This window comes from Anopheles darlingi, chromosome 3 (genome assembly GCF_943734745.1).
Source record: "Anopheles darlingi chromosome 3, idAnoDarlMG_H_01, whole genome shotgun sequence".
NCBI classification, from domain to species: Eukaryota; Metazoa; Arthropoda; class Insecta; order Diptera; family Culicidae; genus Anopheles; species Anopheles darlingi.
The window spans coordinates 51991516-52009541 of NC_064875.1; the positions used below are offsets into that span (position 1 = coordinate 51991516).

At 41.2% G+C, this 18026-nt stretch overlaps 2 protein-coding genes and 1 long non-coding RNA gene across 5 annotated transcripts in view; all 3 read right to left on the reverse strand.

Moving 5' to 3' along the window:
* Positions 1 to 2763: 2763 nt before the first annotated feature.
* Positions 2764 to 18026, reverse strand: part of LOC125955587 (uncharacterized) — a 34503-nt gene continuing 19240 nt past the window's right edge. The window contains exons 15-19 of the mRNA XM_049686725.1: positions 4099 to 4404; positions 3850 to 3985; positions 3329 to 3757; positions 3093 to 3267; positions 2764 to 3022 (exon numbers count right to left, since the gene is read on the reverse strand). Of these exons, the coding sequence (XP_049542682.1) occupies positions 2764 to 3022; positions 3093 to 3267; positions 3329 to 3757; positions 3850 to 3985; positions 4099 to 4404 (1305 nt within the window). The remainder of the gene's footprint in view (positions 3023 to 3092; positions 3268 to 3328; positions 3758 to 3849; positions 3986 to 4098; positions 4405 to 18026) is intronic.
* Positions 9450 to 15078, reverse strand: LOC125957098 (G-protein coupled receptor Mth2-like). 3 transcript variants are annotated; one of them, XM_049689528.1, is made up of 6 exons: positions 14544 to 15078; positions 14333 to 14471; positions 13834 to 14265; positions 13615 to 13768; positions 13331 to 13528; positions 9450 to 9632 (listed from the first exon to the last, which is right to left on the reverse strand). In XM_049689528.1, exons 1-6 carry the CDS (start codon positions 14973 to 14975, stop codon positions 9500 to 9502), a joined length of 1488 nt encoding a protein of 495 aa, XP_049545485.1. In that variant the 5' UTR covers positions 14976 to 15078; the 3' UTR covers positions 9450 to 9499. The 3 variants fall into 3 exon arrangements, with proteins under 3 accessions (XP_049545485.1, XP_049545483.1, XP_049545484.1); XM_049689526.1 differs by having other exon boundaries at positions 13594 to 13768; XM_049689527.1 differs by lacking the exon at positions 9450 to 9632 and adding an exon at positions 12294 to 13261 and having other exon boundaries at positions 13594 to 13768.
* On the reverse strand, positions 10397 to 11411 carry LOC125957099 (uncharacterized). Its single transcript, XR_007469217.1, has 3 exons — positions 10971 to 11411; positions 10762 to 10900; positions 10397 to 10649 (listed from the first exon to the last, which is right to left on the reverse strand). It is a non-coding gene; the product is annotated as an uncharacterized LOC125957099 (long non-coding RNA).

Genomic DNA, 18026 nt, shown 5'->3' on the forward strand with positions numbered 1-18026 from the left:
GGTTTGCCATTCATGATTATGCATACTGTCTGGCTGGCTTGGTATTTCACTAAAAAACAAAATTAAGTTTCAAATCTTTAAGCCAAGGCTAGCAGATGGAACTTTGTTTACTCCCGAGCACGTGTAAGCCACATTACAATTAATAAGCGTGATCATAGCTTACGATCCACGCGATGCGCGCGATACCGCATCCAAATGAAGCTGTTACAATGGATTCCACCGCCTGCAGGAACCAAGCTGTTTAACTAAATTTACACTCCGCACCTTCGGGGCAGAATCCCATGAAGTCATTCACGAATCCTGCTGGTCTCACGGAAGTACGCGACAAATTAAGCCTCATCGTGGTAGCGCTCGATGTAAGGACCGCATTGGAACAGCATTCTCTGCTGAGCTCGCATAAGTCGGTATAAGTTCTGCATGAGTTTGCTCGCGCTTTCCACTCGCGGCTGTTCTGCAACGAGGCACCGAGGAATCCTTGGCAATACCATGGCGGTCGGAATGGAATGCAAAAAAAAGTATCACCGCTGCTTCAGCGCTTTTCCACCGGTCCTGGTGCAGTTGGCTTTAAGAGTTCAAGAGACAGACACGTCGGAAAACGTGCATAACAGAGCAGCAGAGTGCACCACCGGACCAGGACCTTTGTTGGTGACTGCTTTGCAGTAACACGGTAATGGAATTTAATTAGCCACACGGGTGACTGCTGGTGGTTCGTGGCGTTACTCTTGCTGACTCCTCAGCTGCTGGAACAAACCGGTAATGCTGGAGTCGAGTGCTAAAGCAGGAAAAGCGACTTACAAAAGGCTTGTAGCCCGTTAACCGGTGTGTGGTGGTTACCTCCCCTATATGTTTCTGTTCTTCTGACGCCCCAAACCCTATCACAACACTGCCGCTTTTGCGAACGAAATCTTTATCAGTCTCCTGCTTAAAGGGTATAGTGTACGGCATGGGACACGGCCTGATGAATATGGATGTTATTCGCCTGAAACAAAACTCGAGTCCCAAGGAAAAGGAAAATTGTTTACTGATCGGTTGCCGACCAAACGGAACGCTAATCTAATCAAGCGGAATACATCTTCGTCAACCGCCACCCCTTGGACACCGATCGCGGTAGGACGGTCGCAGTGCGGTACAGAAGCTCCATCGTTCCACCTTCGTCGGTTGCCGCGGTTTTCGCTTTTTTCTTCTGCTGCATGATTTATGCCACATTTTCACCACCAACGTTTATGAGATTCATCAGAGAGCGAAAAGAATCCTTTTTCGCTGGACTGGCTGTCACGGTTCTGAACATTTCGGTGCGACGCTCCTGGAATTAGTGGTATGCCGGACGGTGGCCATCTTTTTCGGAACACGATTGCATGGGTGAAGTGTGTCCGGGGAAAAGTGGTCATTCGCGTTGGACATACACCGTTACCGAGGGGCTATGGTCCAATTTCGGTGACAATGAGCTATTACATCCCGTGGTAACGGTGATTGATAGTATATAGCCTTGGCGTGAGTGTGTTGTTTCGCGTTTGCAAGGTGTGGTAGCATTAAATGTTGTTGACCATTCGCGTACCTCATTGTTTCTTCATATAACACAGCAAAGTTGATTCAGCGGTGGCAGCCAATAGAACGAATATTAGTAGATTTAAAGAGATTAATATTAAGCTCTCGGATAGAACCAATAAAATATCGATTAGAAATAAACAATATACTGCGGGGTAATATTAGAGCTAATAAGGAAATGACCAATAAAGTTTGAAATAATAAAAAAAAATGTTTTAAATTAAATTTAATAATTAACCAAAGCCTATAAGCAACAGAAAGCATTTCTTCCAACCGCACGAAACGACTTACGTTATCGCGAAATCAACTTACGTTACATGCGTTACCCACCACTCGCATGAAATGTTGCGCGAAATTCGATGGTTCGTTGTATGCAAGACAGTGCGTTTCGTAATGTGAGCGTTACTAGAATTTTCTGTATGAAGCTAAAATGAAGCGCTGATTTTATCATTCCGAAATGACGATAAATATGATTGAACAAAATCAAATGATTCTATCAATAAATAGTGTGTCAATAATTGTGACTTTGAGAAATAAAATACGAGACTAGGTGTCCTAAATTTATAACCTCAGTAAGATTATTTCAGTATAACTCTGCATAAACCAGCATCAATTAAAAGCAAAGCCTTTGTTTGATAATTTGTAACTCTTCACTTACCATTTATTATCAGGAATATGCATCTACAGTATGCATAGTTCATATTAATTACTAACACATTACACATAAACTGGTAAGCAGCACATTCCTCTTGGTTACTCTCGGGTATCTCTTGCACTGTTTGTTATATTCCCCCAAGGGTTTATGTAGTGGCCACTTAAAAACTGATCCTTTTCTGAGTATCCTAAACGATTGCATCGTACATTTATTTAAGCATCTAACGTCATCAACAACATATGCATTTAGCAACTACATTTCGTGCCCAATGTCAACAGCTTTTGGTCGTGCATATTATTCTATATTCTACAATCTACTAGGTAGTGACAAGGTGCACAAAGAAACAAACATTCGAATAGATGAACACACTCTCCCATTTCTCTTTGGTCTCTTTCCTTATCCTTCGGATACACTGATACAACGTGGGGTCGTCCTCAGCGCGCTAGAAACTCGCACTGTCTATCCTCGAAGGAGCCGGCTGTCCGTGTGTCTGGGTAAGGCCGGTCGTCCTGGTGGCCGTAACGGAGAACAGAGGCTGCACTTGACTCCGCACCTTCCTCCCGTTAAGCCTGTAAAAAGAGAAACCGACCAAAGTCAGTTGTGCGTTGCTGTATGGACCCGGCCACACTACTTAACCTCTCTTGCAGCAACATCAACACTTTGCGCTTCCACACGAACAGAAAGAAGATGAACACACCGCTGCTGCAGTTACAGATGTCGGTCACATACACCCACCAGTGATGCGTATCGGCAACCCAGCTGATCAGCTCAAACATCCAGGTAACGCCCATCACCACAAACAACCGAACGTACAAGCCATAGCTGAAGTAGATACACAAAGTGATTAGTGTTGATGCCAGCCCCCCGAACGAGACACCACCGAAGAGCTTACCGATTGCGTTCATTGGTGAATCGGCTGTGCCGGCCTGAGTCACCCCTTAGTGCAGCGGCCGTATTTCGCTCGATTAAGCTGATCTTTGAGGCAGTGCTGATGAAGAAGAACAAATTCGTACTGACGACCAGGGCGAGCGGCAGGTACAGGTACACCAGAGACACGAATTGTTCCGCTGAAATCATGAATCGAAGAGTCAGTGCAGCACCAACACCCACACGACATCCAAGTATTACCTTTGAACAGACACTGACCATCGCCAAATCCGGGACGAACCATTGTCGGCAGCAGTTCCGTATTGTCCGCAACTAATGCGCAAGCGAGGAAGGTCAACGGTACGCCATGAGCATATCCACAGTACAGCAAGAACTTGCCCCGGTCCGTCGTTGAGCGATGCCGACCCCCGAACGTCCAGAAGATGTCGAAAGCCATCACATTCAACCAGAAGAAGCTGGACATCAGCGAGTAGTAGCACAGATAACCAACTATCTGGCACCAATCGGGCCAAACGATCACACCACGTTTGATCACGACCAACGTAATGTAGCTGCTCGTCAGCGCGAGCACGTAACACATGAGCGACTTGCCGGGAATGTTGCGAAGATCCGGTATCAGGATGTAGACGATCAGTGTGGCTATCAGAAATGGCACCGAAATGATCATACCTGAAATCGGTACAAGCAAGACGTATCGAGTATCGAGCAACGATCCCCTCTAGTGCAAATAAGTAAGTCACGGAGAGCGCCACAAAACCTACCAAGCGAATGCCAGTGGTGTACATCCAACTGATCGTGCTGTTCCAGAAACCAAACAAAGGGTATCGGTTCGGATCCCGGATTTACACAGTACGTCTTGCTAGCATAAACGTTCGATCCATACGCAAGGCTACCATCCTGTAATCGACCAAACAAACTCAGATTAGCACACCACACACACACACACCGTAGCGTACGTCCCCGGTGTACTTTCGCAAAATCGAAGCCAAACCCGGTGTCACCGTGCGTACCTCGTGCAGCTCTGCTTCGTAGCCATATAAGCGCATAACGTACCCGGCAGTGGTGTTCCAGGCTGGAGGTCGCGCATAGATCAACCAGTACCTAGCACTCTGCTTCAGGTTCACCTGTTCACGCACACGCGCCCCGGATGCTGTACGCCTCGAGACGTTCAGCGGTAGCTGGGCCGCCTCGCAGCGGCTCAAATCGATGTGGTAGCAACAGACGTAGATGCAGACGCGTCGCTTGCATGCGCAGCTGTAGCGCTGCTCCAGCTTCTCGTCCTCGTAGTCGTCCTGACCGTACAGCTCTCCGGTGTACTGTATCGTACCGTTGCCGTTCTCCATCGTACCATTCGTTTGATGGATTCTCTCTTCCGGTGGGCAATCGGTGCCAAAGGTCTCGATTGCTTCCGTTGCCAACACAACTCGCGCAAAGCACGTACAATGCACGAGGAGAACGATCGCCACAGTTTGATAACAGAGCACCATCTTCGAATGGTAAACTGCTTGCTTTTTACAGAATAATAAAATCCTTAAAAAGATTATCGCTGGTAGCCAATGTTCCCGGGACGACACCTCGATTGATACTGGGCAGCACAGCGAGCGTTGTGCAAGGTAACCGAGTAGTCGGCTGTGTTCGAATGTAGTGGTTTCTGAATCGGAAGGGAAGGAGGGAGGGGAAGGGGCGATCTATGGTTGTTTCCAAAAGATGCTGTTCAGGTGCTGCAATCGAAGGTGAAAATTTAAAAAAGAAATCCCAGATTCATGGCTAGCAAGCCCGGTATACAGAGAGAGCGGAAGAGAAAGAGAGAGAGAGAGAGATTGCGCGTGCCAGAGCCAATAGTCGATCTGGCCGGCTCCTGGTAAAGAGGTGCGTTTGCGGTTTTGTTTATATGCCCGAACGAGATTACTAACAAACGCACGGGACGCCACACCGCTGCCCCAAAATGTGTCCAGAGATGAAGTTCGCGTGAGGAGGCGAAAGAAGAGGGGAAGATACATGAGACAAGGGGGCTACTTAACACATCGAAACTCACCTCTGCATTGGGTACTGGACCATCGGACGGGCTCCGATTTTTTCTCTTTTTTTGTTGATCTTCTATTTTCAGTTCGGCTCTCATCAGGGGCTGCCCGATAAACGTGTGCAACGAATTGTGGGAGTCGATATGATACCTCCAGTCACTCCAAACACTCACACTGGTTCAAACTCATGCCGGCTAGTCGATCTCAATTTATCGTATCAAACATCTTATGTGCTTTAGTGTACTCCTCCAATGAAGGACAGATTATTATCGAAACAATAATTACGAATCCATACATAAGCATTTCCAAGTGAGGCGAGAATGTGAACCTGTTCGTTGCTTCTTTTTTTATTTTTTTCAAACTGCCCACCAACAGCTGGTTGTTATCTTCCCAAGCGCTGCGATCCACTACCACGGTGCTACGGCTTAGTATCCATTGCATAAACTCATAACTCACCACCATGGTCGAAGGTGGTGTGTGAGCAACTTCATTTGTGATTGTACCTTGCTCAAAAATACTCCCGCCAGTGTTTTGGTATCGAATGTTCACACTTTTTCCATTTCTGGACTTCATTTTTGTGTTTTTATGCTCTCGATCATTTTAGTGGTGGTTTTTTATGATTTAGTTGTTACTAGATTTTATGCGTTTTTGTTTTGTTTTCATTTTCGATAGTTACTAAAAAATCTAACAGCTGATAGGATGTACAGGATATGTCCCTGAGAAATCTACAAGCTGAAAAAAGAAGCTTCTATTCACCATCCCTCTCTAAAATCTCTCAATAAAGTCTATGATACCGTGTAGCTGTGGGGTTTCGGTAGCTTGTACATTATTTTGAATTTCTATGCTTCAACACCTTTATTGGCACAATATTTACAGTCTGTGTTGGACGTCCGTGTGTTATGATCCCAAAACGGCTATTTCAAATACTATAGAACTGAGCACGATTTTGACCGGGTTTCTCACGACTTGTGCTGTATTTCTCACGAGTTATGCTGTGTTTCATGTGAGTTTTATTGGTGGTGCATGCTGGAGTATTAAAAAAAAACAGGCAACACCAAACCCTATTTTATTCCGCCATTGGTGGTTCCTGACTTCTTACAGTGGGTTTGTCTGGGATACACGTCATCGATCAAATCCTTTTTTCAAGCTCCTTTTGATTGTTTGTTACTTGGCACCATTAAGCTTTAAATATGCCATTGAAAAGAGCTGTTTTCATTGGAAGAGTTTTCGGATAACTGATATCCGAGTATGGTAAAAAAGAGCTAAAGAACTTAATTGGTTCAAAAGCGGCCAAAGGAAGTTGGATCATTGTTGGATACGGAAATTGTGTTTAATTGAATTTAATTTAATTTAATCTGATTGGCACAAATCGACGTCGCCACGGACCAATTTTTAATAGAATTGAAATTTGGAATCAAAATTTGGCTAGAACACGAATAAAATGTGTAAGAGTTAATCGAATTTTGCTGTCCTGTACTGATCAGCCTCATTCATTTTAAACAATGCTCGCGGAAGTTTCCATTGGTGTGATTCCGTGATCCATTCCTGTTAAAGCGATAGAAGTAAGTGCTTCGCGTTTCCCTTCCACGACATAAGACGATGTGATACTGCTCGTCGAATGGATTTTGTGCAAGCTGTGCGGGCCGACGCTATAGTTGAGGCTTAAATCGTAATCAATTATGTTAAACGAAGAACTAAACATCCTTTTTTATACATACCGCTGAAGCAACAGCTTCTTTATTCTTTGCTTCCAGACGAACAGGAAAAAGATAGCAACACCCACAAGACAATTGAATGCGTCCAGAAGATAAACCACCCACGACGGTGGGGTTTTCGGTTCACTCACTAGCCAGCTTATTATTTCCAGTGACCAGGTTACACCCATGATGGTAAATAACCGCAGATACAATCCGAATCTACATATAACAATAATAGCAACACTAAAGTTCTCAATATTTGTAGTAATTTACACGAGACAAACCTGCTCCGATCCTTTTCATACTTTGTGTGGCGCCTCGAATTGCCTGTCATCATACCGACATTTGCCTTTTCTGCTTGGTATATGCGAATGGCGGTGATAGCGAAGAAGTATATGTTCGCAGTGACCAGTGATAATAACGGTAAGTACATGTATAGAAATTTAGTCAGCTTTTCCTCTGTGAATAGTTGTAAACATATATTATATGCACAATCTAAAAACCTCCAAAAGCGGCACCAACCTCTAAGGAAACATTCTCCCTCGCCAACATTTGGCCGCAGATTGTAGCTTACAAGCTCCGTGTGATCGAAGATAATAACCAATGATAGGAATAGTAGGGGTACACCCCAAGCATACAGAGAGTAATACAGAAACTTTCTACGCTCTGTCGTTCGTCCACGACTTCCACCGAACGTCCAATAGATGTCGAATGACATGATGTTGAGCCAAAAGAAGCTGGCCATCAACGTAAAGTACAATGTATATGCAGAGATCCTACACATAAAGGATTGGTAGTCATAGAAATCCATTCGACCCAAGGCCAACAATAAATATGATACTGCGAGTGCTGCCACATAGCACATCACTGACATGCCTGGGAGGTTCTGCAGCTCAGGTATAACAGCATACACTATAAACGTGATCACAAGAAAGGGCAAAGATACAAGGAAACCTTGGGAATAAACAGAATAGAACAGTTCATTAAAGCTTTATTGGCGTAGCAAATCTATCGAACTTACCAACGGCATATATGTTATGTGATAAATCATTGATTTCAGGCTCACAAAATGATGCAAAATAATCATTCATCTCGCCCTTCGGTAGCATACAGAATTGAGAATAGCTATACACAAACTCGCCCAATTTCAGCTCACCTGTCTTTGAAATTAGATTCCGAAATCATATAACTATGTTCACAGATTTTCCAATACAACGAACTGAATACCTACCGATGTAATGATTGCTTCGTCCTGCTGCAGGGCCAACCAATCTCCCGCACAGTCAGGTTCTTGCATAATTAAGTGGTACTGATCATCTGTCGCCATGTTCACCATATGAGTGCCATCACCATAAGTTTCGGATACATTGATATTGAGCACCGTCAGCTCATCTCTCGTCAAATTTGTTGACTGGCATACGTATATACATTGACGCACCAGACAAATACATCCTCGCCGAACATTTCCGTCTTGAAAATATTGGGATGCATCGTATAACACTCCTTTATACTCAACGACACCAGTTTCAATCATTTTTCCGTTGGTGATGTCCACCGATTCCCGCTCGGAGCATAATTCTGCTGCTTTAAAACCTACACTTGTCCAATATAACAAAACATACCACATCCAAAAACATTCTAGTATTTGTTTTACGTTTCGAAAAGCAATACAGCGATCCATCGTTGGTAAGATATAACACTTATTTCTGGTAACTATGCTAGAATCACCTTTTTAGCTATCACTAATGCATTCACCATAATAACATGTTCATTACATTAAACGATTCACACGTGTAGCACTGATTATCCCGGTTGATGTTCTCAAGACTTAAACAAACAAAAATCGAAAGGCATCAATCTAAACGCAAAGTAGAGCAGCTTTCCGCGACGACGGTCCTGTAGCAAATGCTTCCTCTTCATGAATCTGCCTACCTCTTAAGTATCGAAACATAACTCGGCGGCTTCTTTGCATCAAAGAACAGAGTCATTTATACGATCTACCAATTTAGCAACTGGAGCATAGCATGAAAAAACCCCTTCCGTTAGGCTCCATTGTCGAGCATCTGAACTTCATATTTGACCTTTCAAATTGATTCGAATTGTACGGGTAAGGTAGAAAGTGCAATGATTCATTTAGGGGTTGCCCATCTATTCGGTTTAACCAAGCAATCATTAGTCATGCCGTTTTTATGTGACAATATCGTTTCATAGCATTAATGTATCGTTTTATGTGTGAAATTTCTAATTATCTTAGCTTATTATATCTATGATAACAGTGTCCTTTATGAACAATTGTTCAAAGTGAGCTTGGTAGCATGAGACTGAAATGTGCCACTGTTCTATCTTACATTTGAATACAATTCGTCACCGTCAAATCACCGATCTTCTTTTAATCTAATGCTTTACTAACACATCCAGATACGTATTAGTTATGTATTGATAATTATGTATAAATGAACATGAGTATGTCACAGCAATTAGATAAACGAATACAGCATTTTTTCCTCAAGCATATTTTATTCAACATTGCATTTTTATTACACCCATATTTTAAATCAAGATTAAAATGAATGTACTTCATGACAGATGGGAGTTGGAGCACAGTTGCAGTTCAGCCAGTTACATAGCACTGACAGCCTTCTTGTAAGATTTGAGATTATTAACCAAATGCTTGTCGTATACTTCAATTATGTTTAGACAAGGTTCAAAGAAGCAATTTGTACACATTCGTTAGTTGGGTCCATGCTGGTCAGTGTATTGGATTGTGTACTGCTTCTAGTGTACCCGGTGTAGTCATCTTTGGAGATACTTTCCTTTCTGACGAATCTGTACCGATAAATGCATAACAATATCAGTAGTACATCTATTTTGTTTTTTGTTATTGCTGCATCTATTATACATACCGCTGAAGCAACAGTTTCTTTACTCTTTGCTTCCACACGAATAGAAAATAGATTACTATGCCCGCCAGACAGTTGGAAACGTCCAGAACGTATACTACCCACGTCGGAGAAGGTGTATTCGATTCAGTTACCAGCCAGCTTATAATTTCCAGTGACCAGGTTACACCCATGATGGTGAACAGGCGTAGATATAATCCGAATCTATTAAGCACAATAATAACACCATTAAAATCCTCTATATATATACTAATTTTCCCGAGACAAACCTCATTCGATCCTTTTCATACTTTGTGTGGCGCCTCGAATTGCCTTTCATGATAATGATGTTTGCCTTTTCTGCTTGATATATGCGAATGGCGGTGATGGCGAAGAAGTATATGTTCGCACTGATAACCAGCAGTAATGGTAAGTACAAGTATAGAAACTGAATCAGCTTTTCCTCTGTAAATGAAACACAAAACATTTACTGTTGACACAATAAATTGTTCAACTGCACAACTAGACCTACCTTTGAGGAAGCATCCTTCCTCGCCAACATTTGGCCTCAAATTGTAGCTTATAAGCTCCGTGTGATCGATGAGAAGAATTAACGAAAGAAGTAATAAAGGTACACCCCAAGCATACAGAGAGTAATACAGAAACTTTCTACGCTCTGTCGTTCGTCCACGACTTCCACCGAACGTCCAATAGATGTCGAATGACATGATGTTGAGCCAAAAGAAGCTGGCCATCAACGTAAAGTACAATGTATATGCAGTGACCTTACACATAAAGGATTGGTAGTCATAGATATTCATTCGCGCCAAGGCCAATAGTAAATATGATACTGCGAGTGCTGCCACATAGCACATCACTGACATGCCTGGGAGGTTCTGCAGCTCAGGTAGTATAGCATACACCATGAACGTAGCCACAAGAAAAGGCAAAGATATCAGAAAGCCTTGGAAATAAACCGAATTTAGAAAAATCACTCAGATTATTGCCGTGCAATTCATGCTGCTGTCAAATGTATCTTTAAAACCTTATTGTTGAGACAAATCTATCGAACTTACCTAAGGCGTATATGATATGTGATAAATCGCTGATTTCAGACTCACAATATGATGCATTAAAACTATCCATCTCATCCTTCGGTAACATACAGAATTGAGAATAGCTATACATAAACTCGTCCAATTTCAGCTCACCTGTCTTCGAAGTTGGATACCCAAACCATAATTAATGCTTGTAGATTTTTGAATACAACGAACTGCACACCTACCGATGTTATGATTACTTCATGCTGCTCCAGGGCCAACCAATATCCCTCACAATCAGGTTCTTTCAAAATCAAGTGGTACCGATCATCTGTGGCTAGGTTTCGTATGGTATTGTTTGAGCCTGAAGCCTCGGATACATTGGCATAGAGCTCAGTCAGCCCAACATTCGTACCATTATCTGACTCGCAAACATATATACATTGACGCACCAAACAAATGCATCCTCGTATTCCATTTCCTTTTTCGAAATACTGTGAAGGACTGTAGCGCACTCCATTGTAGTCAATATTTCCATCGTCATCCATTGTTTCGTTGGTGATGTCTACCGACTCCTGCTCGGAGCATAACTGTACAGCGTTAACTTGTATTCTACACAGCAGAAGCACCGCACACCATTTCCACAAAATCGACCTTGATTGTATTGTGCATAACATTTTCAAACAATTAAGTAGAACGCTTAGTATACCTTCATTCAATCTGATCACTGAAGCACTTTACAGACAAACTTTGTAGGCATCTCTTCAAGTCGCCGATCAATTGCAAACTGAGTACAGCAGCAATTCAAAGATTCCGATACTCTATGTCTATGAATCCCCTAGTTTTGTTTCATTTACGCCTACGCCAACTACGCTAAAGGACCGACTACATATCATTCAAATTATCTGCGGCGTTTCCCAATATAAACACATAAACTTCTTATAACTGCCAATGCAATAAAAATGACGCATGCTTTCGAAACGCTCTGGAGGCGCGTCAGTTGTTTATCAAAAAGTTATTTCAAAAAGTGTATTTCAGTTGTTTATCAAAAAAGGAAATCGTGCATTTTCCATGCCATGCTAAATTACTCCAACTTGAATAGTATTCTAAGTTAATTAGAATTTTCTATGGTAACGTCGGAACTACAAAAATCAAAAGTAATAACCATTTTCACCGACCATTCGTCCGAACCAATAATAAGCTCGTCCATGAATTTTAAACTTTATTGCTCATGTCGTTAGCGACCTGGTATTGATATCATGCACGAAAGAGAGAGCATCGAAAAGAGTTTGGAAATATCCTAAGCATAAGAGGATATTTTTACTTCGTCTTAAATCGTAGTAAAACGCGGTCAGTGGCATGATAAGGTTTAATGTTCCCCTTAATTGCACATATTCTCATCTGAAACAATAATAAATCAAATAAACAACTCAGGAATTGCCATGAAGTGTGAAGATATTTTGTTTTATTGAGGCTTTGTGATTGGCTATAGCTTTTTAATGTTTTGTTCATTATACGATTAGGACATTAAAGGACGAAACATTAATTTTATTGTTTTAGGTGTCCCTTTTAAAAGCTGCAAAATGCTTCATACTTTGCCAAAATAGCCAAGCATTCCGAATTGTAAACTGTAAACGCTTCAAAGTGGTTCTAATTACACGAACAAGGTGGAAGTTACAATGATTCATTTAGGCCATTCGGTTTAACCAGGCAATTATTCGTCATGCCGTTTCAGTGCAGAGCTTATCATCTGGCACCGTCTGTATCAAAACTCGTATTATCAAAGCTCCTTCTATCGAAGGTTCGTTTATGAACAATCGCGCACAACAAAGAGCTGATGAACTCGGTCACATGTAAGTAAATAACTGATAGTATATACCGCTGTGCTTTCATACTTAATAGATAAAAGAGGTAATGGAAAAAAATGGTAGAATAAGTAACAGGCCAAATATTTCATAGTATGCGAACTACTAATTTATTTGTTAAGTAAAGAATAGATTTTACTAATAAAGCATCAAATATTCATGTTAGTCGAACAATAAATACGAAATCGTTGGGATAGTTTAGTACTCTGTTAAATCCTTTAAAAATATCTCGGTCTATCTCTCTAATATGTCCAACTCGATCTTATGAAAACACAAAATATATGTAGTTGATACGTTAGTATTTGAGTAGTATATTAAGGCATCCTTCTCTTCGTTATATTGATTCCTAAGTAACGCAAAAATGAAAAGCCCTTTTGTAAGCCGTAGGGACAAACAACACGAACTATAGACGAAACCGCATTTTATTTCTAAAATAAAATTGACATATTTTATGGACAGAAGAGATTCAAATTCACCTCAAGCATATAATTTCATGCAATGAACAGCGATGGTCGAAAAATCCAACGGATGCTGATCTCCTATTTGCAGTTTAAATACATTTGAACGATTGATTCATGCTACTCTTGGAGTGGGTTAAATCAGTCGATTGTACGCTGCCTGCATTATTGGATTTGTAGTCTGTTTCTGAAGACCCAATTGCTCTGCTGAATCTGTGTTGATGAACAATAGCAAGGTTATCGATACTCGAGTTTCATGGCTGCTAAGTTTATTAGACATACCGCTGAAGCAACAGTTTCTTTACTCTTTGCTTCCAGACGAACAGGAAAAAGATTACTATGCCCGCCAGACAGTTGGATACGTCCAACGCGTATGCCACCCATGAAGGAGGAGTTTTCGGCTCAGTTACCAGCCAGCTTATTATTTCCAGTGACCAGGTTACACCCATGATGGTGAACAAGCGTAGATATAATCCGAATCTACCGAGCACAATGATAACAATGATACAATCATTTGTATTTATAGCAATTAACGCCAGACAAACCTCATTCGATCCTTTTCATACTTTGTGTGGCGCCTCGAATTGCCTGTCATCATACCGACATTTGCCTTTTCTGCTTGGTATATGCGAATGGCGGTGATAGCGAAGAAGTATATGTTCGCAGTGACCAGTGATAGTAACGGTAAGTACATGTATAGAAACTGAGTCAGCTTTTCCTCTGTGAATAGTTCATTGAACATATATTATAAGCGCAATATGAATGCATCCAAAAGCGACACCAACCTTTGAGGAAGCATCCCTCCTCGCCAACATTCGGGCGTAGATTGTAGCTTATCAGCTCCGTGTGATCGAAGATAATAACCAATGATAGGAATAGTACAGGTACACCCCAAGCATACAGAGAATAATACAGAAACTTTCTACGCTCTGTCGTTCGTCCACGACTTCCACCGAACGTCCAATAGATGTCGAATGACATGATGTTGAGCCAAAAGAAGCTGGCCATCAACGTAAAGTACAATGTATATGCAGAGATCCTACACATAAAGGACTGGTAGTCATAGAAATCCATTCGACCCAAGGCCAACAATAAATATGATACTGCGAGTGCTGCCACATAGCACATCACTGACATGCCTGGGAGGTTCTGCAGCTCAGGTATAACAGCATACACTATAAACGTGATCACAAGAAAGGGCAAAGATACCAGGAAGCCTTGGGAATAAACAGAACAGATCAGTTAATTAAAGCTTTATTGGCGTAGCAAATCTATCGAACTTACCAACGGCATATATGTTATGTGATAAATCACTGATTTCAGGCTCACAAAATGATGCAAAATAATCATTCATCTCGTCCTTCGGTAGCATACAGAATTGAGAATAGCTGTACACAAACTCGCCCAATTTCAGCTCACCTGTCTTTGAAATTAGATTCCGAAATCATATTAACTATGTTTACAGATTTTCCAATACAACGAACTGCATACCTACCGATGTAATGATTGCTTCGTCCTGCTGCAGGGCCAACCAATCTCCCGCACAGTCAGGTTCTTGCATAATTAAGTGGTACTGATCATTTGTCGCCATGTTCACCATATGAGTGCCATCACCATAAGTTTCGGATACATTGACATTGAGCACCGTCAGCTCATCTCTCGTCAAATTTGTTGACTGGCATACGTATATACATTGACGCACCAGACAAATACATCCTCGCCGAATATTTCCGTCTTGAAAATATTGAGTAGGATTGTATAACACTCCGTTATACTCAACGACACCTGTTTCAATCATTTTTCCGTTGGTGATGTCCACCGACTCCCGCTCGGAGCAGAATTGTACGGCGGTAACTTGTACACTACACATCAGCAGCCCCACACACCATTTCCAAAAACTCACACTTGATAGTAATGAGTGCAACATCGTGAACACAATTAATCAAGGTATTTCATAAACTTTCATCGATGCGAGTCGAAAACACTTTACATATGAACTCTGTCGACGTCTCTCCAAGTCAACGGTTAATTGCAGACTAAAACCGCACCAATGAAATAAAATATGCTTTAGTCATTTTTCTGTGTTCTGTATTATAAACGGGTGCTCCCCAAAATAGCAACAATATACCCTAGTACGAATGATTTAATTTACGCCGCACGCTTTTGACCCCTTCGATAACATTCAAATTATCATGTTTCGGGAAAGGCCAACCCATAATAGCTCTTGGCCTTCTTCTTACTGCCTTACTTATAACTGTTCCCTTAACAAAGAGAAGTTATGCAAGCGATAGGCTTACTTACTTACGTTCTACGCGGTCTGGAGCAGCGTGACGCGTCAACAGGGGCAGTCGGTTTCATCTGTTATCATAAAATGAAGAAGGGGAAGCACTTTCATGCAAAGACTTAAACTAAGCGTGATAGTCACGCCCAGAATGATCACAGTCACAACACGAACAGTCACAAAACGGACTGATAATGGAATCCGGGTATATGTGATATGTGGTACTTAAAAACATAAATTATCCGCTTATGCTATTTTTACACAATACTAAGCCCCAAACCGTTTTTATTTTACAATACTAAGCCCCAAACCGTTTAAGATACCGATGTTTTGTTCACTTGAAACTCCACCAGTGCCCAACAGTCTTCAAGTTAGGAGTTAGAATCAAGATTTTCCAATGTTGATCGTTGAATGTATGAGCACTAACATATGCTGTATACCAATGCATCGGAAACGACGTCACCATCTTATCAGAAATAGTTCCCAACTCCCGAAATTCTTGGAGGAAGGTGAGAAGAATAGCCCGATGATGTTATATGTTCAGATACACAAAGAGGACGAACTAAGAACTGTACAGTATGCCGTTGATCTACAAACTGTCTTCAGTAAAAGTAGCTTGCCAACCATACTCTACACATAAATTTGCGAGGCGTTTATCTAAAATAGTTTAGCTGAAAAGTTCATATGAAGACATTTAGGTAACAGATTCGATTTTATGCTTTTTATGTAACCGTTAGATTCAAAGTAATCGCGTGATAAATTTTACATCGGTAAAGCCGTTACGTAAATCAGTAAATATGATTTATAAAAATTATGTTTATATTGGAAAATATGTCGGGATGCAAGTTGAATCGACAACCTAAAAGTTAATTTTAAGAACAAAGTATAATTTTCGATGCTACCCTAGGATCTTTTCAAACCAACTTTTTTCAACACTTTTCCAGCATGGTTGTTGCTTTGCAGGCGTATCACTGTACCGGAATGGAATTGATTGAATTACGATTCACTGTTTGACCTCATCCTAGAGGGTGATTCTTTTATATTCTAAATACTGAATTTAGCTTTGCCATCAACGTTCGCCATCAACGTTTGCCATCAACGATCACCTACGATCGAAGGGTATCTACAACAAATGACACTCATGTTTGTCATGATAGTGCATGTAGCGTCGCCAATTTTCAAAACACTTTGCAAAAATGAACAGATGCTGGACAAACATTGAACTTACCAGAAGTGGATGTTTCGCCTTTCCCTGATAACTGTTTGCCACTGCGCCCTACTTATTCCCATTAAAAAAAAATATGATGTGATATAATGTATGGTTACATCAAATCTAACAAGTTAGCTTTATTTTCTTTTATATGAATACACACAGGTTTATTTTACTTATATTAAAGGAATAATTATTAGCATTTATACATTAACTTGAGGTTTTGCGTTATGTTATGTTCCTGCTGCTAAATACATTTGAATTTATCCACTTAAATAGTGCAGATGTTGAAACTGCTCTGCGCACAATCTTAACATAGTTGAAGACTAAGCAAGAAATTTTATAAAAAAGCAAAATTTAAATGCCGCTCAGGATAGTACTATGCTTTGACGAAACAATGATTTCTAGTTTCATAAAAAACATTTCTATGATGCAAAGAGGAGCAACTGAAACGTGGCAAACTGAATTTACTTGTATCGTTGTTCCTCCGCGATAAACCTATTAAAGTGGAATATAGAAGAATCCTACTAGTACGATGATTTTGATTTTTTATTCTTTTCTCCAGCTGAAACATACATTGGATGTCTATAAAGTAACATTTATATTTTACGCGAAACGTTAACAGTTACAATGATGATTTATCAATCTAACACGGATAACAATAGGCAGACGTTTCAAATATCTCTTCTCCATTTCTAGCAACATCTGTTAACTGGAGACCAAAACATATGTTTACTTGTTAGGTAAAATGTCGAAGTCGCATATGTATAGCGCACAATGGCCCAGCGGGCGGCACAAAGCAATTAATCTCAACGATCAGAAATGATTCAATCGAATCGACATAACGCACCAGTTTTTCTCTCGCTAACTTATATGTTATTTCAAAATTATATGTCAGGCGGGCAGGTTTTGTCATGTACCATAACTTTAGATGTTTGAAAATAAATAAGCCTATCTAGCTGCAAAGCTGCATCTTTGCGTTGGAACAGGTTAATTTCCAGATGTCGCATCGAATTAAGTACTATCTCCCGGTCCCGGTTTAAGTTCTCCCGGTGCGCGCACACAGGTTTCAGGCTGCTTACTGAAGAAAAAGAAGAAAATTGCAAAAGATAAGATGGCAAAATGATGAACAACCTTTTGCAATAATAATACAATTTTCGCTCAAGACACGATGAGCTGAAACATGTGTTGATCAATACCGAAACCTTACAATTTACGGCCAATCGTACCGCCACGTGCACCAAAAAAAACCTTTGATACGTCGCACCACGAGAGGGTTTAATACTTTTGATGTTCTGCGTCGTTAGAAAGCGAGCTCCGGAGACGCCGGAGCGACAAGATGAAGCTAGATGGGCGCCAATTCGGTGTGTGCAGACGGGTGGGAACGACGCGTCGCCCTTGTGATAATAGCCAATTTCCTGTGCGTGTGTTCCGTGCTCCGCGGTTATGTTTGACGCATACCGCGTACGTGCGAACGTTTAGAACTG

Coding starts and splice junctions, on each gene's coding strand:
- LOC125957098 (XM_049689526.1), bottom strand. CDS start 14,975: ATGTTGCACTCATTACTATCAAGTGTGAGTTTTTGGAAATGGTGTGTG. Junction 14,472..14,543: donor ACGAAGCAATCATTACATCG/GTAGGTATGCAG, acceptor CTAATTTCAAAG/ACAGGTGAGCTGAAATTGGG. Junction 14,266..14,332: donor ACATAACATATATGCCGTTG/GTAAGTTCGATA, acceptor TTTATTCCCAAG/GCTTCCTGGTATCTTTGCCC.